At 43.8% G+C, this 23,129-nt stretch overlaps 3 protein-coding genes across 6 annotated transcripts; 1 reads left to right on the top strand and 2 right to left on the bottom strand.

The window, feature by feature from the left end:
• Positions 1-1,408: 1,408 nt before the first annotated feature.
• Positions 1,409-4,844, bottom strand: LOC100284816 (uncharacterized). 4 transcript variants are annotated; one of them, XR_002269435.3, is made up of 13 exons: positions 4,395-4,844; positions 4,122-4,247; positions 3,906-3,988; positions 3,683-3,812; positions 3,469-3,548; positions 3,253-3,339; positions 3,060-3,184; positions 2,814-2,874; positions 2,526-2,579; positions 2,357-2,434; positions 2,158-2,253; positions 1,920-2,065; positions 1,409-1,805 (listed from the first exon to the last, which is right to left on the bottom strand). XR_002269435.3 is itself a non-coding variant. In XM_035968082.1 (13 exons), exons 2-13 carry the CDS (start codon positions 4,243-4,245, stop codon positions 1,683-1,685), a joined length of 1,197 nt encoding a protein of 398 aa, XP_035823975.1. In that variant the 5' UTR covers positions 4,246-4,247; positions 4,325-4,354; the 3' UTR covers positions 1,409-1,682. The 4 variants fall into 4 exon arrangements, 2 of the variants coding, with proteins under 2 accessions (XP_035823975.1, NP_001151183.1); XM_035968082.1 differs by lacking the exon at positions 4,395-4,844 and adding an exon at positions 4,325-4,354 and having other exon boundaries at positions 2,148-2,253; XR_004858206.1 differs by having other exon boundaries at positions 1,419-1,805; positions 1,920-2,058.
• Positions 4,845-6,935: 2,091 nt separating this feature from the next.
• On the bottom strand, positions 6,936-12,507 carry LOC100382871 (uncharacterized). The gene is made up of 2 exons (NM_001357055.1): positions 11,960-12,507; positions 6,936-11,072 (listed from the first exon to the last, which is right to left on the bottom strand). The coding sequence occupies exons 1-2, from the start codon at positions 12,440-12,442 to the stop codon at positions 9,204-9,206; spliced, it is 2,352 nt and encodes a 783-aa protein (NP_001343984.1). The 5' UTR covers positions 12,443-12,507; the 3' UTR covers positions 6,936-9,203.
• Positions 7,962-8,894, top strand: LOC100283763 (transcription factor GT-3b). The gene is made up of 2 exons (NM_001156662.2): positions 7,962-8,127; positions 8,246-8,894. Exon 2 carries the CDS (start codon positions 8,320-8,322, stop codon positions 8,767-8,769), a length of 450 nt encoding a protein of 149 aa, NP_001150134.1. The 5' UTR covers positions 7,962-8,127; positions 8,246-8,319; the 3' UTR covers positions 8,770-8,894.
• Positions 12,508-23,129: the final 10,622 nt, after the last annotated feature.

The following is a 23,129-nucleotide window of genomic DNA, read 5'->3' as shown; positions in this document are numbered from 1 at the left end:
GAGTGGATATATCACTCAAGGTTAGTTTGGGAACTTAATTTTTCTAAAGGGTTTCTATTTTCCAATAAAAAATAAACTATTTTTTCTTAGGAAAATAAAAATCTTTTGAGAAAATAATGTTGCCAGATTAGCCCTAAAGAAGTCCATGCGTCGGTGGCTGCTGAGTGGCAAAAGCTCAAGGAGGATCAACACCTCCTGAACTAGATGAGAGCCCATCTAGAGGACACTATTCATGAAGCTCGAGTGGCGGCTGCGGCCGAGACCCTGCAAAGGAGGGAAATGGTGGAAGCCACCTAGAAGTTCAACGAAGAGGCCATACCCACTAGTACTGCCATGACATAGGCCTAAGAGGACACCAAAGAAGTTTGGGATATGTAATATGTTGCGGCACTGATTGTAGAACTAGCAGCGACCAGCTTGAGGTCATCGTTCAAATGGCGGCAACATCGACTAAGTGGGTGTTTGGTTTCTAGGGACTAATTTTTAGTCCCTACATTTTATTCCATTTTAGTTACAAAATTGCTAAATATAGAAACTAAAACTCTATTCTAGTTTCTAAATTTGGTAATTTATAGTCTAAAATGGAATAAAATGATGGGACTAAACATTAGTCCCTACAAACCAAACACCCCCTAATGCGTCAGAGAAGCTGGCAGCCTAGATTCAGACACTGGTGACCCAAGAGTCCGAGTAGGAGGCCACCAAGGCTAGGGAAAGTGAAGAGCTAGAACTCCACCGTTAGGTCATCTGAAACAGTTTATCTAAAAGCATTGTTTGCACTATTCTACAGCACGGTTCATATAGTAAAGTTTGAATATAAGTATGTCAATGGATAAGCTACTAGAGGCCAACTCTTCTGTCCTCGCAACTCAGGAGCATGTACTGTCCTTCGAAGAAATAGAAATATCCAAGAAGCTCTCAGACTATAGGAGGCATAACGTTCTTTCAAGGAGAACATGGATGTCGAGGAACATGTTGTCCTCTCCACTCCTGAGAGCTCCGCAGTGCCCAAAAGGAGAGCCCTAGGCCTAAGCAAGAATGATGTTTTCCATGACCAAAGTAAACATGTAGACGTGAGATTTTGCTCCATTTGGGAGCGTTGGAGATGGGAATATGAACATTAAGCACTAAGAAATAGATCAGCGATATTTTTATGAAGCCGCTATCACGTGATTATTTATGCAAACTGCATGTAAAGTTGAGCGTCATCAAGATCGATAAAGAATTTCAGACTTAGAAGATGAAATGTGAGTAAGACATGTAATCTTAAATCCTATTGTTTAATAGAGATAGCATTGAACTCGATTTGAAAAGTTATCGTAAGCATGTCTTTCTTTATTTCTTTTTATTTTTTAGTATCAAGATGTATATAAATAGATGACTAATACAAAGAGAAAATAAGTCACGGTTGCACAACATAAAAATTCTAGAATATTTATTGTGTTTTTAAGAATTTATGATTATCGATTCATCCATCCAGATAAACCATGCCATGTACCGTCGGAAGATGCACGCTCACTTTCCGGTAGCAACCGAGTTAAAGCCGCCGGCACCTGATCTTATTCGTAAAAAGAAAAAAAAAATCAATGGCTATCAACGCATTGCCCTACTGTTAGCAATGCTGGAAGCGTCAAATGTAATAACATGGTGAATGGCAGTACGAAGTGAGGCCACTGTAATTGCTATGCTTGTGATGAGTCATCGTAGATCCGATTGTGACAGGTCGAGTCACAAGGGTATGGGCAGTCTATCTTCTGGAAGGAGCTGCGGTCGAAGAACCAGTCGCCAACAGCGTTTGCTACTGTCTGCACAGGTGAGAAAAACTCCGTTAGATCGAACATAAAATGCCTTCATGCTTTGAAAGCACGATTAATTCAATGGAAATGTAAGCTTCAGGATATCTGGTGCATTAGCATTACTGTGTTTCCGAGCACGGGGGAGTCAGATGAGAACCATAGCTCCTGTATCTCAGACTGGCAGTGCACGAAGCATGAGTTTATGAACAACCCTCTCGAGTCGGAGTTCCCTAGTTCTGCCACTTCCTTCAGAAAATCACCCCTGAATCCTGCACCAAATGTTGATCCATATGACTAGTCAAGCATGGACATGGCACGTATGTTGGAAACTGCAGACACAATAGGACCAACCCTGCAATACCCGTAGCTGCGATGCAGAGCACTGGTCTATATCATGCTTACAGCTATGCCATTTTCCATGAGGGTCAGCTACTCCTGGCACCAAAATGTTCCTTACCTGCAGAAAAAAATGTGTTCTATATGACAGCAGCACCAGAGAGATCCGCAATAATTAAGGAACACACCCATATTTACAGTTACGGAACTCCTCGAATGATAACCTGCCATGAATCATATGCTGCGTTGAGGATGAACAGAGGTGTCTGTATCTGTTTCACCTCGTTCTGGGGGAAAAAGCACTGCATCCAACGCAAGATGTACTTTTGAGTGCGTGAAATGCGTTGCCTGGCTACAGATGCATTATGAAGCTGCTTGCAATTTATATCTTACCGTTCCTGGAGGTAACGTCGAAGTGCATGAAGGCGGCAAATTCTTTGCTGACCCCTAATCCATTTGAAAACAATGTAATCAGCTTATAGAATAACAGGTGAACAATGCGCTCTGGACTTCTGTGAATGAAATAAGTTTGATTTAATCAGCTGAACTGAGGCGTAGGAATCATCTCGTTGTCTTGTACTGGATGTGTTGCAATTACCCCCCCCCCCCCCCCCCCCCCCACACACACACACGATATTCATCTATTATTAGTACTACAAAGTGTGAAGTAAAAATGTGTACATGTGTTGTAACGACGTCGTTGAAAAAGGCAGCAATGTACCCAACTCCTGCAACGTCTTTCCTGTCAACAAAAGGATCAGATATGTTAGAAAAGCATTTCCGTATCCAGAAAAGCTATACGAGCCATTTTGTTTTGAGTGCACTTTGTTTATTATAATTTGCACTGTATTTTAACGGCTCAAAAATCACATTTGTGGTTTTTTTTTTGCTGTGGGCTGGCTAGTACTAGAAGTGACATTGTCTTACTCATTAATGAAGAACCCAGCATCAGAAAGGCACTTAACCCTCGCAGCCGGCGGCAGAAGGTCATGAAATCTGTCACAGTGTAGTATGGAGGTTAAACCACCAGCAGAACAGCCTGAAATTAGAGCCTGGCACAATTTAGTTAGTCTTGCGAACCATTATGGTTGCCAAGAACTATGCTTGTAAGAATACACACATTTTCAGCTTTGTCCATCCCTTTGGCAAGCAGGTCGTCCATGACAGCTTGCCATATCCTGGCACCTCTATAATGTAGCTTTGTTGCCTAAACAAAAGGCAAAAGAGGGGGGGAATTATGGTAGTGAGTTTTCTTGCAACATCATAGGATCTGAAAGAAAATAAAACGTTGTGTTTAAAAAACAGAAGATTGAGAAATTGTGGAGTATGGACTCACAGGGTCAACTTCTTCAACATCTCCAGTGAAAGATGAACCATCACAGTACCGAACCTTGACCTTGTTCCAATTGTAAAAATCTGGTTTCCATGGTTTGCACAGGAATTCAGCATTTGAAGCTACAGGTCTAGGTGGTCTGAATTGCTACAAGACAAAGATGATAGTGCAGTAGAGAGCAATTCTCCGTCGGGCAACTACTACAGAAATTCAGTACCTGGGTTGTCATCCGGCGTGTCACTCAGGATTCCGGAGAAGGCAATCTGCGTCGCCATCTCCTTGGACGAACCCAACCGAGTGCGCTTCCGTTGCAGGCAGGTGGTGACATTGTTGCACCATCCTCCCCCCTGCAGCAATTGAGTGCACTGAGTTGAAGTCAAACATATAAAAACAGTTGAAGCAGATTGGCCGTTCTCCTTGCAGGCTGGAAGAAGCTTAACCTCGAAATGGACCAGCCAGCTGTTCTCACCGGAGCCGGAGCCGCGGGCGAGATGGTACGCCGGCGCACTACCATCCAAACACACTGGGAACGAAAACATCCATCAGGCATAGACGCATCAAATCCTTCGATTTCCACAGGACACTAACAGCACACTGTGACAGGACGTGGTATGGATAAATCGGTGAAGAAGAAGAAGAAGAGCAGCTGCTCTCACCTGCTCCTTTGGCCACGGCGCTTTCCACATAGGTGATGTCCACGAGGAAGCCGTCCGCTGCGACAAGCGCCAGCGCCCAGCCCAAGGCACAGCACCACCAGGCGTAGAGGCTCCCGTCCGCCATCCCTGAGGAGCAAGCGAGAGATAAGACGGCGCGTGCCGCTGAAAACAGGCCATGGAACTATGGAAGCAGTAGCACGCACCCAGGAGAACCAAACCAACCGCTGTGCAGCTAATCTAGCCATGGATGGAAACTAGTAGACGGAAACGAACCTGGACGCCGCGGTGGCGATCCCGTACCGCCGTACGGCGACTCACGGGGAGGGAAGGAGGGAGGACGGCAGGTCAGGGGCTCTGGGGCTGGGCTGAGCTGAGCAGCAGAACGGGGAACCCAATACCAGAGCCAGGCAACAAAGCGAAAGGTACACAGCCCTTTCTCTTTTCGGGTTTTCCCCCCACCGCGTGGCTGGCGCTCTCCGCCCTTCCCCTCCCCACGCAGTGTCCCTTCGTGCCTTTGGTTTCTACGCCGACCGCCGGTGGCGGCCGCGTCTTTCGTGCCTTCGTCCCTTTTGCGTGCCCGGCTGTTTTCGTTGGGGCCGGCCGGCCGGGGCGCCATTCGACCGCTGCCGTTCCTGCTGTATGGAGGAGTGGTAATGGCCCGAGCCCGACCGCCCGACCTTAATGCTGTACAGCGCCGTAGATGCTGTGGTGGGGACTGGGGGTGGTGAATTGAATTGAATCGTGGCGGGAGGTTCCTAAGTGTGCTATAAGACTGTCGCAACTTACTCTATATCTATCCTTTATATCTGTTATTTACAGTCTTCTCTAAAAAATTTTATCCTCTATATCTACTTGCTCTCTAACAACATCCTCTAAATCACGTCCTCTATACTCAAATACCTATATTAGAGACATTTTTTATTTTTATTTTCTTGTATATACGTATTTGTCATACTCTCAAATATATTATACATATTTTAGTTTTGCTAAACCTGTTATTTAAAATATTCAAATGAATATAAGACCGTTTAGAAAAACTTTATATATAGAGAATCCAGCAGAGTCCTCTAAATTTAGAGGACCGTTTAGATGACGCTGTTAGAGAGCGTAGATGACCGTTTGATCCTCTATATTTAGGGTAGATGACCCTTTAGAGGGTTTTGTTGGAGCCAGCCTTAATGAGGCCATCTTCACGAGACCGTACTAGCGTTGCAAAACGCAGTTTTGTACTACATTATTTATATTATAAAGTGAAGTTTAAAATAAAAAGTGAGATATAAGACAAGAAATGAAAAAAAAAGAAATTACTTGTATATCTATGATCAAAACAAAAAAAGTTAGTTTCTAATAAGTTATAATTTAGTATATATTTAGTGCACACGTGTATTACTTGTTATGACTAAAAACTATTATATATCATGTATATATAGACACACATATTTTATTTATTAATATTATAAATCGAGTTGGTCCTCTCTAAAGAAATATATGACTGTCTCTGTATACACGCGACCCTGGACCATGGTACATGTTTACTCTAGAACGAAAATGGGGTTGCTGGGCAGAGGGACAAACTCTGGGAGTCTGGGTGCTTATGTTGAATAATTCCTGTAATGTCTGGGAGTGAAAATGTTGGGTGCTCATCTCACGGCCACTCGTCTCGTTTTTACCATGAGCTGAGCTGAAAGTCTCGCTTGTTTTAACGAGCCAGTCTGTGAGTTGCTCATGAGGTGAAGTAAACTGTCGCCTATCAGTTATGCCAAACACTCCCGAAACTAAGAGCATCTCCATTAGAGCAACTCCAGTAGTTCTCTAAAAAATAGCTTGCTAAAATCATGTTTAGCAAGTTGCTAAATAGCTATTGGAAGTAAAAAATAACTTAGTCTCCAATAGTTGCTCATATTTAGAAAGTAGTTCGATTTTGAATCTAGCTTTAGCGGCCCTGTCCCTATGAGATCTGCCTGATAATAAGGTTGAGAGCAGAGGATATGAGGGCGGAAGAAAAAAGGTCGGTCGATATGAATTATGGATGAGTGGTGGTCCGGTGACGCAATCTATGAGAAAGTTAGGTTCGACGGTGAAGGAGAAACTTGCGTCATACGTGTTTGACCTAGCTACCTCATTATGCTAGAAAATAAAAAAAGAGTGTGTTATACCTGGCTATCTCATTGTATGGGAAAGGTAAAAATAATCACGCTAGTGTGAAGAAATTGACGTCAACTGTATTTAGGGAGTTCCTACCGAGTTGCTAAATGTGGAGAGTAAATAGAGTTGAATAGCAACTAAGTAAATTTAGCAAGTCTATTTAGAGAACCATTGGAGAAGCATTTTTCTGTTCACTTCTTAAATTTAAGATTTAGAGAGTTATTTAGAGAACTATTGAAGTTGCTCTTTAGTTATTAGTTCTCTAAAAAAGAACTCCTCATACTCAGATTTAACAAGTTTCTAAATAAATATTGGAACAAAAACAATCTTAGCATCGAACGGTTCCCGATTCTTAGGTTGTTAAATATTTTTAAATTATGTCAACTTAACTTTTCTAGTTATTTCTAGTTATTGCGTGTAGCTTTAGATTTGATTTCATCTGTATGATAAAGCTTAATAATCATTGTTCTTCTCTTTACTATTTTCATTCGGTATGAATCGTTGTCGTTCACTTTCCTCTAAAATTTTAGATGGGTCATCTTCAGACTTGTCAGACGAAAATGATGAATTCATCTTTTCTGCAGATCATATCATTCAAAGTGCATCACTTGTGTAAGAACACGAATTCGATGGCGAACAAACAACTTCCAAGTCTCGGACTAAAAGAGATATTTAGAAAGTTTGTACCTTTGAGGACCTCATCTAAAGAACTGTTTGAGCATAGCTGATAATTACAGCACTCTAAATTGATTTTAGAAAGATTTGTTTTTTTTTTGGAACCAGTGAAGATGCTCCAAAAGCCTATCGGATTGGACATTGGAGTAGTGGCACTAACGCCTGACCGGGTGACGGGGGCAGGGCCGCAGGGCGCTGCGCGAATCTGCAGAAAAGCGCCGGATGCCTCTGCACTGCACGGCACCCTTGCAGGATTCGGCTGCTCGATCTGTCGTACTGCCGCAGCCGCTGCCAACACGCATGTGACTAGCTAGCTGTACCGTGACACCGTCACCTGCACATCAAAAAAATGGCCTCATCAGTGTGACGCCCGCTCCTCCTCCACTGGAAAGGGTAAAAAATGCTCAACAACGACCGGGCCGGGCGGCGCGTTCCAGCTGACAGCGATCGCGCTGCTGCTGGTGCGTGCACGTCATCGCTGTCGTGCGAAGGCGCGCGGCGGATTGCGTTGACGGCCGCCATGCTCCGAGCCGTGCTGAACGAGAAGAGGTCACGGGTCAATATAATGTCGCTAGCCGCTGCAGACCGGCCTGGAAACAAACAAACAAACAAGAACTGCGCGTCGCGAGATCTCCCATCGGCGGCATTCCTCCATACGGTCGCAGTACGGATCAACATGTCGGGGGCGACCACGGGGATCCAGGATGACGTGGCGAGCTGCACTGCCCCTGCCCGTGTGGACAGCAGCAAAGCCATTCACATTGCTGGGGACGTGTGAAACGGTGAATTTGGAGCGTCGAGGCGGTCGGGAAGTGTCAGAAAGGCGATGAAAAACACGAGACGGGGGAGAGAGAAAAAAACGACGGGCGCTGCTGCTGCATGCAGGCCGCTGTCTGTCTAATCCCGTCTCCCGGCCCGGGTCGTGCCAGACGCCCCCCACGCGATCTCGCCTTCCACATTCACCAGCACCGGCAGCACGTACGCGTTTCCTTTATGTACTCGCGCCGCTCGTGGGACTGCAAAATCTGACGGCGCGCGGGGAGCCAGGACCAGGAGACCGAGCGAGTGCTCATCGCAGCTCGGGGGCACGCGCAGCAGCAGCCAGATCAGCAGCGCTGCATCCCCGACCCCGAGTACTCAAGGAGCGCTAGCGAGGACGAAGAGCCTCATCGGACGCCACAACAAGGTCAGTCTCGTTCCATGCTCTTCCTGCGCATTCACTTGGTTGCCGAGAATCGCAACAGGATCGGTGCGCCCATGTTTGTCTCTCTAAGCCTGTCACTAAAGACCGTCATTTTCACCAGGGATTCGCGCAACATCTGGAACAGACGGCAGCCGTTTCACTTCCCTTCCTCAGAGGAGGAGTCGCAGCAGAGACATGCAGAGCCAGCAGCAGCTCCAAGGGTCCGAAGCGGTCCAGGCTCCCGGTAGAAAGAAGCTGAAAAGGCCGGCCGGTCCGTCGGGACGCGAGGAACCTGACGACGGCGGCGGCGGCGACGACGACGAGCCGCCCCGACGAAGCAGGAACACGAAGGACGCGCAGACGTCGACGTCCGCCGTTCGTGGCCTGCTGCGCGATTTCTTCGAGCAGCAGCTGCGCTTGGACGCGCAGCGCCAGGAGACGATGGAGAGGAGGGCGCGGGAGCGGCTGTTCTTCGAAGACCAATGGCGGCAGTCGATGCAGAGGATAGAGCAGGAGAGGCTGATGCTGGAGCAGGCGTGGGCGGAGCGCGAGGAGCAGAGGAGGATGAGGGAGGAGGACAGGGCGGAGAGAAGGGACGCGCTTCTCACTACCTTGCTCACCAGGCTCCTGCAGGGAGACCTCTAGTCCATCGCAGATCCGGCGAGAGATTAGGATAGAAAATCAGGATAGATTGTAGTTGACTAGGATTGCTTCGTTCATATACTTCTTTACATGGAAATAATGTTAGCTGACTGCAGGTCAATTGTTAAGTTCTAGGTTGCAAAGTGGCATACTAGAATACGCTGTCGTAATCGTAACTGACTCTTCTGGAGATGACGCATCTTCAGCTGGAAATCATGGAACCCAACAAACTAATGGGCAGCAAAAACTGAACATCTGTGCAAATCCAGGTACAATAACAAGGGAATCCACCAAGCTACTCATATCTCTCTCTGCTCACGACTGTCTATAGTACAATACTGCAACCACAGACGATCAGCTGGAAAGGTGATAGATCAATCTGGGCGACAGGTGTTAGTAGGAAAGTAATGTAGACAACTTGTGAACAAAGTCTATCCTCACTCCTCACTTTCTCTACCATGCCTCTGCGTATCACTCTCATAATATGTATAGTCTTGCAAGCCATCAGAACCTACATTGTGGCTTTCCTCGGTGGAACTAGCAAAACTGTCCAGTACATAAGTTTCGACTATTTTCCAGAAAGAGTCGGCATTACATCCCTGGAAACCTATCCAAAAGAATCTCCCTTTCCTCTTCACTTTACATGCTAAAGATTGTTGTGCTTGCAAGGACTTCACAATTCTCTCAACACCACCAGTGTCCCCGCCACTGACCTTAAGAACAATATCACCCGATTGCAGTCTGACGCCCCCAGACATGAACCAATATGCCAGAACCCGTGGGGAAAGCCACCTGTGGACAAGTTTTGGGAGAACAGGCTGGCCTTTCTGAAAGAACTGATCTGCAAAGAAACCGAAATGTGCATGAGGTATGGTTGAAAATCGATAAGGGATCTCGCTCTCCCTATTCAGTGATCTGCATGCTGAAGGCAGCCATTCGAAGAAACGTTCGTGAATATGCACCCTTAGAGCTGAGTGAGCATGAGAATCTTCCTGGAACTTAAAATTGACGATGTAGACCCCTTTCTGTGCATGAGATTCTATCTGAGTGCCTCCAAGGAGCAAGCCAATCAGAATCTCACGCTGCTCTTCATCCAACTTCATGCTCACAGGTTTTGGTGGCTTGACAACTTTCTTACTACTGAGGAGGCCACTCTGAAGTTTCTCCAAAGATTCCACTGGTATATCGTACTTTTTTTTACACATTAACTCATAAATGCTCTCAGCTTTCTGATAGTTCTCTGCCAAAAGATAGCCTCTGAGCAGGATGTTGGCAGACTTAGCATTAGTACCTATCATCCCATTTTTATGCATCTCATCAAAGATCTCCTCGGCCTTCGAGACATTCCCAATCCTCACAAGTGATTCCATATAAATGGTGTATAATATTCTATTTGGACGGCATCGGCCAAGGCATTTGGTGAAAGTATGTTCCAGTTTCTCATGCATATCCAGATCCAGATACAAATACATCAAGTCAAGAAAGGCTGGCATCAGATGTTTCATATCACTTTCAACAAACTCATCCATGAGTTTTTCTGCAATCTCTATCTCTCTAGCTTTTGTCATTATCTCAATAATCTTATGATATGATGCAACATTAGGAGGGATGTTCCGGTTCTTCATTTCCTTGAACATTTCTAGGGATTTCATTGGCTCACCAGTGCGTGCATAAAGCTCCATTCGGCAGATATAAGCTTGGGCAGGAAGCTCACAACCACTCCGAAGAAGCCAATGCCATGTTGCCTCAGTTTCTTTAATATCTCCTTCCTTGGAGAAGGCCCTCATCAGTGACACCAGCACATCAGTGCTCTCCTCAAACCCGGCTCGCTTCATCTCATCCCTAAGAGCTTTGATCCTGTCTCTATCAATGACATCTTGATAGCTGTGGAGCCAGATGAGCCCTGCATAAATATCCTTGTGCACCTCAAGGTTACTTGTGACTATATTGTGGTAGACAAACTCAGCCTGCCTGAGATTGTGCTTTGCAGTGCCTCCTGTTTTACTCACAAGTGCCCTGAACAGTGAATTATGCAGGCTGAGGCGAGGCTTATAGCCACCCATCTGTATCATCTGGTTGTAGATGGTGCATGCCTCCTCAAGACAACCCCCCCTAGCAACACTGAGATATGCAACCACCAGTATGTGGAAGGTGGATTCAGCCGGTACTCGTCCTTGCTTGATCATCGCATCAAACACCTCTCGGCACTTTTCAACCTTGCCTTCTCTGGCAAGACAATCGGCTACCCTTGTGGCTAGTGCAAAGTTGAAGCGGTACCAGTGCTGCTGTACCATCCAGCTGTACACCTGAAAGCATTTATCGAATCATCCATAATATGTCAACTGATTGTGTCTATATAACTATTTAGGTGATTCACCGAACAGTTGGTGAGCAATAACTTTAGCTTGTATAAGCACATATAACAAAATGGTCCCTATCTGAGGCCATGTTTGGTTTCAATTAGTCTTAGGACTAAACTTTAGTCCTAGGACTAAACTTTAGTCCCTACTTGTTTGGTTCTAGGACTAAATAGATTCTAAAGTCATTAAATACATTGTCCACAAGACTCAAATGCCCTTGAAATACACTCATGTGGGCTTTTAGTCTCTTTTAGCACCTATGTGAAGGACTAAAGACTAAATCATTTTAGTCCATATTTTAGTCCTAGTGTTTGGCAAAAAAGGGACTAAATGAGACTAAAAACTAGAAACTAATCTTTAGTCCCTCTAACCAAACACCCCCTGAGTTGATTAGATGGTCTAAATAGCACTACTTAGATCCCGAGTTTGACTTTTCGTGGGAGCAAATTTAGGTTATGGTTAAAAAAATACTTTGTCCTAAGACAAAGCAATTCTCACGTGGGTTATGGTGTCACTGTATGGACAGAGGTTTAGGTTGCGCTTAAAAAATCTCATCGCTTGTTCCACTATAAAACACTACCACTATGTATCAGCAGGGTTCATGTTGCGATTAAAAAATATCATCGTTTATTCCACGTCAGTTCCACCTTTTTTATAAGCACATAAAAATACTTAATTTAATTTGAGAAGCAGTTCATGAAACAGGTAATGAGACTTTTTTTATAAGCACGTAGATATACTTAATTTAAGAAGCAGTTGATAAAGCAGGTAATGGGAATATTGGAGGGAGGTGACAGTGCGGGGTATTGAATAGTGAATAACTGAATACTAACCCGGAATGCAGCGGCGTTGTGGCGGATGCGGAGGCAGTGGACGGTGATGTAGGTGGCGTCGTCCTGGTTAATCCACTTTCGCTGGGCATTAAGGATGCGGGTGAAGGTGGAGTGCTTGTAAGCGGGGAGCTCCTTGCAGAGCCAGGCGATCCTCGACCGACGCCACTGCTCCGGCAGCTCTTCGAGCTCGAAAACCTCCAGCTCGGGGGACCTTACCGCGTCCCTCTCGTCGGCGGTCGCTGCCCACTCCTCACCCTGGAACAGGCCTATCCCGGACTCCTCTTCCTCGTCGTCAGATTCCAGCACGAGGGCTTCCAGCGCTGACGCTGCCCTTCGAGGAGACACGGCGAGGCGGCGCGCGAGAAGCGGCGGGGCGGCGAGCCGGACGGCGGGATGAGAGGTAGCGAAGGGGAGCGGCAGGGCTAGAGGGCATCGCAGCGATGGGGACGGAGCGCCGCAGGCGCAGGGAGGGGCGGTGGCCATGAACGAATCTACTGGGCAGCACCTTTTTCTGCTCAACGGTCAGCGCTGCACGGAGCAGCCTAATCTTTCCGCACAGCTACAGACTGCAGTAGCCAGTGCCCAGTACCTTCAGGCTTGGAAAAAAATTGGCTGCACTGCAGCGGCCTGCAAAGCAACGCCTGTACAGGCTTGTTTTGATTGACGCCACGTGTTTGGCCGCACAAATCTCAAAGAAACGAAGGCCAGCCCACGATCTACTCCGTACTTTCTAGCTCGGCTCGTCGGCTTCCTTCGGGCTTAGACTGTCTCCAACAACAGACTGTAAATCGTTCTGTCCGCTAAATATATCGTGTAGCGAGCTATTTTACTATTCCACCAAGGTCCGCTAAAAGGTTCTCTATCTTAGCGGATGGTACAGTCGTCCTCCAAATATGGCGTCTTCCTATGCTTACGCTAAATTGTCTTCGTCCTGTCATCGCGGCTCGCTCGGACTTGTCATCGCGGCTGGAGCAAGTAGCTTGTGCTTGTCTTCTCGTGTGCATACGTGAAGGACGACACACTCATGGTGTTTGAGGAAATGCTCTAGCCATCAGCCACAACTAGGTGAGTGCCCGTGCGTTGCAACGGGAACATATAATATCACGGTAATTTATGTACAAATATGTGTTATATTGTTAAAAAAAAAGTTTCGTAATCTATTTGTGATTCTAGTGATAAGATGAAGAGCGAGAATTATGTCAGACCTGCACCAGCAACCACGACCTGCAACGGCTTATTGGAGCATTCTCTGTTTCTAAAAAATGAAGAGAGTTGTCCAGCTTCCAAATAATTTATTGTGCTTTCTAGTGGAGGTCTTGGAAAATCCTTGCAGACAACCTGCGGAAAAGGTAATCAAATATGATTTCACAAGAAGCACAGTGAGAACACGAAAAGAGTGAAAAACAAAAGGCTGAACCTGCAAGGCAGGATGTCTACGGTGTGATCTCCTTCCTTTATTCCTTGAGACAAGTTTTTTCATGGCAAAGCTTGTATAGTGACTACTCGCAAAACATCTCTGAGGAGGAAGTTGCCCCGCAAAAGATCTTGCCTGGCTAGCTCTAGTAATATTCATAGATGACAGGCAGCTAGTGTCCATTGTTGAGCAACTCTTGATAAAGTGGGGGTCAGCTCTGCTTCAGCCAATAGGTAACTACTGCAAATTCAAGGAGCCATAAGACAACCCAAAGCTATGAAGTCATTTCCCATATGGCATATGTATCGTGAGTAAATTAATCCAGGTTGGTAAATACCGATGAAGATATTCTAGGCTGAGAACAATTGATGGATTAACAAGGAGGCGGAGAAACAAGAGACAATTGCATATTTAGGATTCCAAACATTGTGTTTCGCATCCAAAACATTTGCTTTACAAAAAGAGATACAAATATGGTGTTGCCTGGAACTTTTTCTAAACAAATTCGTAGCACCACCATCTCAGACTAAAAAAGAAGCATCTGCCCTCCCCTCTAGGCTCTACACTATCTCACTCGGTCGCTACGCCACAGTTTCTGTCAGACAACCGAACCAAACCATCACAGCCTGCTCCATGCCAGTACCAGACCAGTTACAAATTCTCGATGCATTCAAAGCTTAAAAGCCCTACCAAATTCACCGGTCCCCGACCTCCGCCCCCGGTTGCCGCCCCCAGCGTACACCAAAAATGCAAATATATTGCACTGCGATATAAACGAAAATATGTAGCATCAGATATGGTCATAAGAAGAAAAGTGAAAACAGGTATAGAAAAAGCATAGCACGAAGAAGGGTAGGGACACATATAGTACTCATTTTTGCATGGCACATCTACTTCCATATTTGGGAGCAAGCAAATATATGGTTTCATTGAAGATCCAGAGTATCAATTAAGCCCACCCTAGCAATCATGCAACAATCATGATGTTCATTGCTCCTAGAAGGGTCTGAACCAGCAGAGACTGCGAATGAATATGCCAGTCCAAACAATTAAAGGTGTTAACAACGATTTAAAAAATTAATAATAGAAAATATCCAGATTGTACGGATATGGTGGTGATGAATTAAAATTCAAGACACCCACAACAAATGCCAACAAGAAATTCAAACTGTAAGGCACATGATGGTGATAAAAAAAATCAAGAGTAATCAAAAGAATAATTACCAATATTAACCAACTACTAAAAACTACCACCTATGTGTTGACAAACATAGGAATAAAATTATAACAGAAGGCAGTGAGAGACCTGTTCTTCTCTTGTGAGGGCATCATTGTTAGCACGAAGCTCGGCACACATTCCCATGGCGCAGTCATTGTATACATCCCAAAGTCCATCCTTAAGCATGGCATCAAAAAGTGTGTCATGTCCAAAACGAGACCCTTTACTGCATTTGTAAGTAGCAGGTTTGTCATACATAGCAGTTGGGATCTGTTTTAACATGTCTGATTATTGTAGCATATACATTGAGGGCTCCAGAATAACTCCTCTTGACAGTGTTAGCCTTTCCATCAGCTTGCAACCTAACTTTGACGAGATCAGTTGGATTTGCCACAACAATAGCTATCACACCTGAACATAGACCAAAAAAGATCATTAAACAATGTATGGTTCTCCACATTGTCGAGCCTAGCACCTTTAGGGCTTGTTCATTTAGGAGGGATTTAAGGATATTGGAGAGGATTAAATTTCTTTCTAGTCAAAATTGAATAGAAAAGGTATTTAATCCCCCTCGATCCATGTGCAACCAAACAAGGTCTTAACGTGAACTGACCAGATTTATGAACTACTACCTCCGTTCTCGAATTTTTTTCGCCCGCTAGTTCATTTTTGAACTAAACTGCGACAAAGAAAAAAGAACGTAGGGAGTACGATACTAAAAACAGAAAAAAAAACTTGTGCATAGGACAAACCAGACATGAACCAAAGGTATCATGTTTTGGGCATGAACAGTAAACAAGATGAATGGTTTAAACAATAGGTCCAAAAAAGAAAATAGATGTAAGGTTCACACTATTTATTCTGCATCCACATTTAGGGTGCATATGGTTCTCAACGTTGACACTTTGACAGACTAAATGTGAATCAACCTGGTTTGTTGATACACAGTTAAAAAGAGCGAACCACATTTTGACACGATAAAACTCAGATGAACATATGCAGCCATGTTTTGCTAAGCATGCAAAGATGGAGAGACATATGTCATGGGTCACATGACTTATTATGTTGCATTGAAACTGCATAGTAAGTTGTGTGTGACAGTCTGGCAGATAAGAGACAAGTTTGCTATGTGCGGCAATCAGAAAGATGTGTAGTTAATTGAAGTTGAAGTGGAGGGAGAAAAATGTACCAACCTGTGGCAAGCGCAGCAAGAATCTTGCTTAGTAAACTGACATCACCCCATGAGGTTGACGTGGTCCTTATGGTTAATGAAATTAGTGCAGCCAAAGTTCTTAGTTGAAAAAAATAAAATGGAAGTAAGTTTGATGAACCATCACACACACCGACTTGGAAGTCAATCAAGTCACAAAGAATAAGGTAAAATTCAATCATCACGACAACAGGATATAAATGGTGCTCAGCAAAAACAATTTGCCAAAAATAAGTACCTTCATTACCACCGAGGACAACAACTCTTTCAGATCGCGACCTTACTTGGTATTAAATAAAAAATAGTTACAAGGTTACAAGTTAACTTGCAACAGTTCATCAGTAAATGAAAACTGTTGATCACAGAATTCAACACAATAGAAGCAAGAGTCGAGGCAAGGGCAACCCACTTTATTCCTCTGTAGGTTGTTCATAGACAAAGTCCTGCAATATCTAACGGAAAGAACCAGGAAATAACGACCAACATATGATCCTTTTCACTAAAGAATGAGTAAATTTTCTAGCTAAAATGCGTGAGCCGTGAAGACTAATAGCAATTTTAACTCTAGAAGAAAAGACTAAGCATCAACAAAAAGGAAATGTGCTGCCTTTTGAATCAAGATAAAAGGCCAAGCTTCCTAACAAATTGCATGAAAATGATAGCTTATAATTAGAACAGCAAGGATACAGGACAACACTGGAATATAGTAGAGAAACTATTGCTTTAAAGAAATAATATAGTAGAGATTTGGGTGGACCTCCATAACAAAGGAGACTTGACGGTGGCCTGATGACTCTCAGCTAAAGACTGGATTAGTAGAATGACTCTCAGATAATATAGTTGAAAAATAAAAACTTAATATTCTAAAATTCAACCATTCAAGTTTTCAACCAAAACATATCCTAGATGCCTATTCCCATGTGCCAGAACAAAATCAGTTAAATGATCATGCTAGCCTCAAAAAATAAGTTAATAGATTGATCTCTGAAGAAAGTATTTATCGAGTCGAGGTAGTCTATGCAGTTCCAAAGGTAGTTATTGAGACTCTTGACCGAGAACATTTCCATGACCCTGGTCTGAATTTGTTGAATTGTTTTACTGAAAACGTGATAACTCAGATTTAATTTGCTATGAGAAGTGAAGCTTTTGGAATAGATTCTGTAAATCATATGGCCCAATCTAATTTTTGTCTTCCTCAACTAAGGCATAAAGCAAAATTCAAAAGCCATATGTTATCTTGTTCAAAATCTGGACATCATAAACCCACATGGTGAAGGTGGCTGATGGCTGAAGCTGTCAGTTCCGAAAGTGACAAATCATTTGACTAAAGTAGAATTAGACATGCATATATGTCATTGTGGTTATAGTTGGAAAGTAACAAGCATCATTTTGCCTTTGGCCAAATTCTAATTGCCATTTTTTTGCAAACATTTTGTCCAAAGGTAACTGAACTTTCTGTTTTTTGAAAGAAGAACAGAACATACCGGTATCAGTTGGGGGACGACCAGTTCAGCACCGGCGTGGGTAAGGATTCTTGTCACCTCCAAGGATTGGCCTGGTAGCGCAAAGACTGAAGGTGGTGACTTTGAATCTAGCGATAGTCTCATCCACACGAGATGGTTGATAATGAAAGATACATTTGCTTCCACAAGTTTCTATCACAGTTTGGCACATGGCACCATTGATATCAGCTTAGGATGAACATTTAGTTTCATAAACTAAATTCTTCCAAGGCAAAGCTAAGCAACTATGGTATATTATCTGAAACTACAGTAGACAAAATGTAAGCCGGCGAAGGCCTTGTCTAACTCTAGGAATACCTGGTTGATGCTGCCATGGATGGAAAAAGATTCCTTCATTTGTGTTACATACCATTTCAAAGGAAAAGCAGTGAAACTAAATCAACTTTTCAGAGGAGAGTAGACAGAGAAGCGTATTGTAGATACACGTAATAAGCGAAACTTAGAAATCATTTGTTTTAGTATTTGCTGACAACATGTGAGGTTATGTCTTACAAAATAGAATGGAGGGAGTAGTGCAGATGAAGACAGTGGTGGCAGACAATGCTTTAAAAGTTGGATGTTTTAAAAAATGATACTGTAAAGGTTGTCTTCATGATAAAGACATTATTATTGTTTATGCTCTATGTATATATAGATAAGAATAGTTGAAGTCATAACTAACCACATATGAGTAAAATTATTAGAAAAAAAGATAATGAGCTCTTACTTCTTTGTCAACCAAAATAATATCGATGTGTAATACGGGCCAGTGTCTATGTTTCCATAGAATCCCCATTTCCTTGAAACTTGTACTTCATTTCCTGCTTTAACAAAAATGTTTGAACAAATTGATGTTAGATGCACTTGCATATGAAGATATTGTTTTGATAAAAAAAACTTTTCATGACTAACAGTGAAGATTGTTTTGAAAATTTGAAGTATATGTTAATACATTTGTATCTAAAATCACACCAGGAGAAGCATAAATAGCTAAAATGAGAGAAAATGAAGGTATATGTTTATCCATGTGATAAGTTTCACAGTCAAAGGCATAACAAACAGTTGCATTTCTTTTTACACTGAAAAATCCATCTTTCTATGTAGGAAGCCATGTTCCTTCAAAATTGATTATAGTTTGTGTATTTCATATGGATATCACAATCCTTTTGATTCCAAAATAAGTCCATGTAGGCACCTTTTCTGTTAAGGTTTCTTGTTTTACTCATACCTAAAGTGCACCATAAACAATCTAGTAAGGTACTGCAAATAGAACATCTACCTCTGTTTGTGTGCACAATTCCAAACTGGCAAACTTGCTAATTGCACCGACTCTTACAACTGCCAATTTAGACATTATTCTACGCATTACATGTTTACTCTATTAGGTTTGTGGCATATTACATCTTGGTTTTCATCATGAGTCAAACAAGGAGGCTACAAAAGAATTGGTGGAGCAGCAGCTCATTCTAAACAGTCTACGGTGGAAAGGAAAAGATCTAGCTAAGAGTGCTTTAGACTGAAGCGAGCCTCAAATAGATTCACTGAATGGTAAATTGTTAGTGAAATTTCTAAGTTAATATGTCATAGAAATGCCTACCATGCTCATGATCTAATCGAGCTCCTGGTGTCTAAGGATGTTTAAAGGGCGAGTGACAAATGATCTGAAGAAAGCTGGTGACCTAATATTTTACAAACCAAAATTCAAACATATTTTTTGTGATATGGATGATATATCCTTTGCTCTCTGCACATCTTCGCTGCTGTGTTACAGACCACACCAGATGTGGCTAAGGATACTCCTGATCTACCACATCTAGAGGTGCAATGCTAACACTAATACGAGCTTTATGGAATGTGATAGGCAAAAAAAAACAAACAAGGATTCTCTCAATTCTAACTGTCAGTCGAACCTAGAAACTTGCCAATCCTTTGACCTAACTAACAATCCTTCGAACTAACTGAATATCTAGATTAGTTCTCAAGTAGTTTTCCTGGCTTTGGCGACAACCAGCACAAGTGCCTTTGGCAAGAAAAAAAAATCTATATTAGTATCTACTTTCATAGTTCTCTCTCAAACAACAAATTCTGTTAGTATCTATATGTGTTGTCACGTTGGCAAAGAATTGAAAATCGTCCTGAACTAAAACAACATAAGAACAGGAACACATATAAGTTATTGGCAGGAGTCAAAATATCTATGGCAAAATATTAACAATAGGTAGTAAGTCAAACAACATGGTCTGATAAACCTAGGATTCTCTTTTAAGACATCTTAACTGCAAAAGCAAAAGCTAGACATGGAGAAAAAATATAGAGAAATCAAGAGACATTAAGCCGATGGATGGATTAGAAATGATAAGCAGTATAGATAAGAAGACGGGGGCAAGAATCGTACCATGTCTGGCCTAAGGAAGTCAGTTTTGCCGAGCACGATGATGGATCCAGACTTGTAGAGCGCGCGCGACGGAGGGGCCCGCGTCCTGGTCGGCAGCGTCGCAGCAGAGGTGCAGGATGTCGGCGTCATCGTCATCTGCTCCACGAGGTTCCACCAGACCAGCTTTGACGTGGCCATAGTCGTGGGCTCACCATTAGTCGCGACAAAACTCACCATAACCTCCTCCTCTAGCACTCCCTTGCCGATGATCGGTACATGAGGCACTGGAAGCTGGTTCCCTGTAGAAGATCGGTACAGGTAACATTAGCGCATCAAGTGAAGAGTGAAGTTGATGATGTTGTGACATAGATATAGAGATTAACCTACTACAACTAATCAAGACATCAACGCATGCATCTGATGTTAGTAGATAGGTACTGAAGCCTCATGCTCTCGGTCTCACTACACTACTAATAAAAACTGAGTCAGGTACTGAACATTTATGATTTCTAATCAAACTCACCGGGACTGGGAGTAGATCTCTGCACTACATAACTGCTGGCCTGGTTCTTATTCGTTGAATCGCTGTCGCTAGGGAAGTCTAGTCTGACTTATGAGTTATGACCATTCCAAATGTTACTGAAAGTGTTAAGATAAAAAAAATCAGAGAACTGGATAAACAAATTGAAGGCAAGAAATGTACATCACTGCATATAGAATGTCACATTAGGATTCAATAAAGTCAAACTAAAGTCTGACCAACAATTATCTGCAAAATATGTGCATGCTTTGTAGGTAAAATCTGTATCGCTAGATTCACATCATGAACATCTTCTAAATACAGATTGTTTTTGTAACAATTACTGATTATTGTCAGATGGTCAAAGTACACTTCTAAGGACTTCTCCAAATTGTAATGAACCTTATAAAAAATAGAGGGAGTAGTGTATAATTGAAAAGAACACATACTTTATCTTCACTACATATTGAGAAGCAATGGAACGGTATTGGTTATTGGTTATGCATCATCTACGTCAAAGCGAAGGATGTCCTCAGAGTGAAAAAAAGTTGAACTAATAAAGGAAGAAGTTTACCTTGATGTTTGGCCTCAAATGGTTGTGCCATCTTTCTCTGCATCGCTTCCCCACTCTTGCTGGCAGCAGGTGTGCTATGTAAGACCACTCCCTCGGTCCAAATTGTTGCACTAATTTTACCAGTGTCCTATCATTTTTTTCATTAATAGATGGTGGAGAACAAGTCACGACTAACAGTAAACAGTAGAAAAAAGAAGCAAGTATGGATGGATTTTAACTTTTACCTCAGGAGCTATGTAAGATGGATGGGAGGGAGATTTGAGTAGCAAGTTTGTTATATGTCTGCATGTCGTAAACAGGAGAACTGACCTCACGACTGAATATATTGCTAATGGTACAATGTACTCCTACTTCCAGTCGCGGTGGGGAGGCCTGCGTCGAGGATGGGCACTCGCTCCACCTCTGGTAGCGACAACATGCCCTGGATAGGGAGAGAGCGCAGGTCTGAAGCGGGCACGGTTAGGAGAGGTAGAGTTTTGGCGGAGGCCCTCACCTGAACTCCGATGGCACCGCGTCACCTGCCAAACCCGAGCCTGTCGATCGAGGAGAAGAAAGTCGCACCGCCGTCGCCACATAGTGTTAGGCGTCCATAGGCTTCACCATCCACAGGCTTCACCACTCTACGACATACAGGCATATAGTGTTAGTGATGGTATGGGTGTATGGATCTATAGGGTACGCATGTGCACACCAGATGTTTGTGATATGTACCTGCTATGCATCTCCATGAGTTTGGTTGTAATACAGGTCGGGAAGGAAATGTACCTTGGCATCGGCGGTGGCACGTGCGGAGGGGAGGAACTGGGCGTTGCCGCATTGGGCGAGCCGAGCTAAGGGGGCGGGGCCAGGGCCGCCACGACGTCGCTGAGGGGGTAACCGGGCACCAGCCATAGACGAGCTCGCACGAGGAGGCGTTGTACGCGGGGCTGCTGTTGACCTGCGGCGCGCTGAGCAGGGGCTGGTGGTGGACCAGCGGCGAGCACGGCGGGATGCCTAATGGAGGCGGCGAGCGAACGTCCTCGACTCCCGCAGGCCTTAAGGTATGGAATCCGCGGTTATGAAGGAGAGGAGAGGGGAGGCGAGGCGAGGAAGAAGGGGGAGGAACAGAGGGGAGCACCGACCTGAACCTCGTGCATCCTCTGGGTTGCGGGGGGCGGAGCCTCCGTGTGCTCATTTTAGTGTGGGCGCAGCCTCCCTGCGCGGCGGTGGGTTGCGGCCGCGACATCCAGCGTCCATTCCGACGAGCCTCGAGGCGGGGAGCAGCGTATGCGGGTGGGATCGGCGTTTACGACGGCATAATCGGGTAGGGGCAGCAGGGGGCGGAGTTCGCGGGCAGCCGGAATCGCGGGAGGAGAGGGGAGGTCGGGGGCGACGGTTTCGGAGAGGGTTTCGGGGCGCGATAGCCGGAATCGGGGGAGGAGAGGGGAGGTCGGGGGCGACGGTTTCCAGACGAACGGTGTAAGCCTCTGCGGGATCGGGAAGCTAGACTAAAACGTAGATCGGACGGCTGGAATTATAGAATGGTAGAACGGATGGTTGAGATCGTAAAATGGCAGAACGGCAGAACGGCAGACTACCTTTACCTTCTTAATAAGTAGTATAGATACTAATGTCGTTTTGTAATCCACAAATGACTAAATTCTATTAATTAAGTTAATACATTAAAGATGATGAGATATATAGGATGAATTTTAGAACACGTTGCTGGAGTCGGTAAACATTTCAATTGCGGACTTCGTTTTTGCATTACTTACGTAAGTATAAATTGTATGAATATGACTATTACAAAAAATAAATATAGTATATGAATTCTGTTAATATTATAGATATAGAGGATCAAATTTAGAGGACGTTGCTGGAGATGAAGAAAATATAGAGGACGAAATCTTTTAGAGTGTTCTGTAAAGGACAAAGAATATTCTTTTAGGGGATGAAATTTAGAGTACGCTGCTGGAGATAGCCTTAGACGTGGCTCCTAGTGACTTCAACTCTTCTTTAGAGGGTGTTTGGTTTCTAGGGACTAATTTTTAGTCCCTACATTTTATTCCACTTTAGTTACAAAATTATCAAATATAGAAACTAAAACTCTATTTTAGTTTCTATATTTGTCAATTTATATACTAAAATGGTATAAAATGAAGGGACTAAACATTAGTCCCTAGAAACCAAACACCCTCTTAATCATCTTGGTGCCATATCAGATGAGATAGCGCCACCATCCCTTTGGTGCACCAACGGAGAACACATGCTATGTGCCGCCGCTCCTTTGCGCATAAATGGAATATTTCATGGAATTTCAGGCATTTATTTCCATCAATGTTGGCATCTTTGCTTTCAGAAGTGTTCGAATAGGCTGT

The sequence above is a fragment of the Zea mays genome, chromosome 5, assembly GCF_902167145.1.
Source record: "Zea mays cultivar B73 chromosome 5, Zm-B73-REFERENCE-NAM-5.0, whole genome shotgun sequence".
NCBI lineage: Eukaryota > Viridiplantae > Streptophyta > Magnoliopsida > Poales > Poaceae > Zea > Zea mays.
This window is presented reverse-complemented; position numbering and strand designations above follow the sequence as displayed.

Coding starts and splice junctions, on each gene's coding strand:
- LOC100284816 (NM_001157711.1), bottom strand. CDS start 4,245: ATGGCGGACGGGAGCCTCTACGCCTGGTGGTGCTGTGCCTTGGGCTGG. Junction 3,549..3,682: donor CACGCCGGATGACAACCCAG/GTACTGAATTTC, acceptor CATGGAAACCAG/ATTTTTACAATTGGAACAAG. Junction 2,254..2,356: donor CAGCATATGATTCATGGCAG/GTTATCATTCGA, acceptor TTTTTTCTGCAG/GTAAGGAACATTTTGGTGCC.
- LOC100283763 (NM_001156662.2), top strand. CDS start 8,320: ATGCAGAGCCAGCAGCAGCTCCAAGGGTCCGAAGCGGTCCAGGCTCCC.
- LOC100382871 (NM_001357055.1), bottom strand. CDS start 12,442: ATGGCCACCGCCCCTCCCTGCGCCTGCGGCGCTCCGTCCCCATCGCTG. Junction 11,073..11,959: donor ACAACGCCGCTGCATTCCGG/GTTAGTATTCAG, acceptor AAATGCTTTCAG/GTGTACAGCTGGATGGTACA.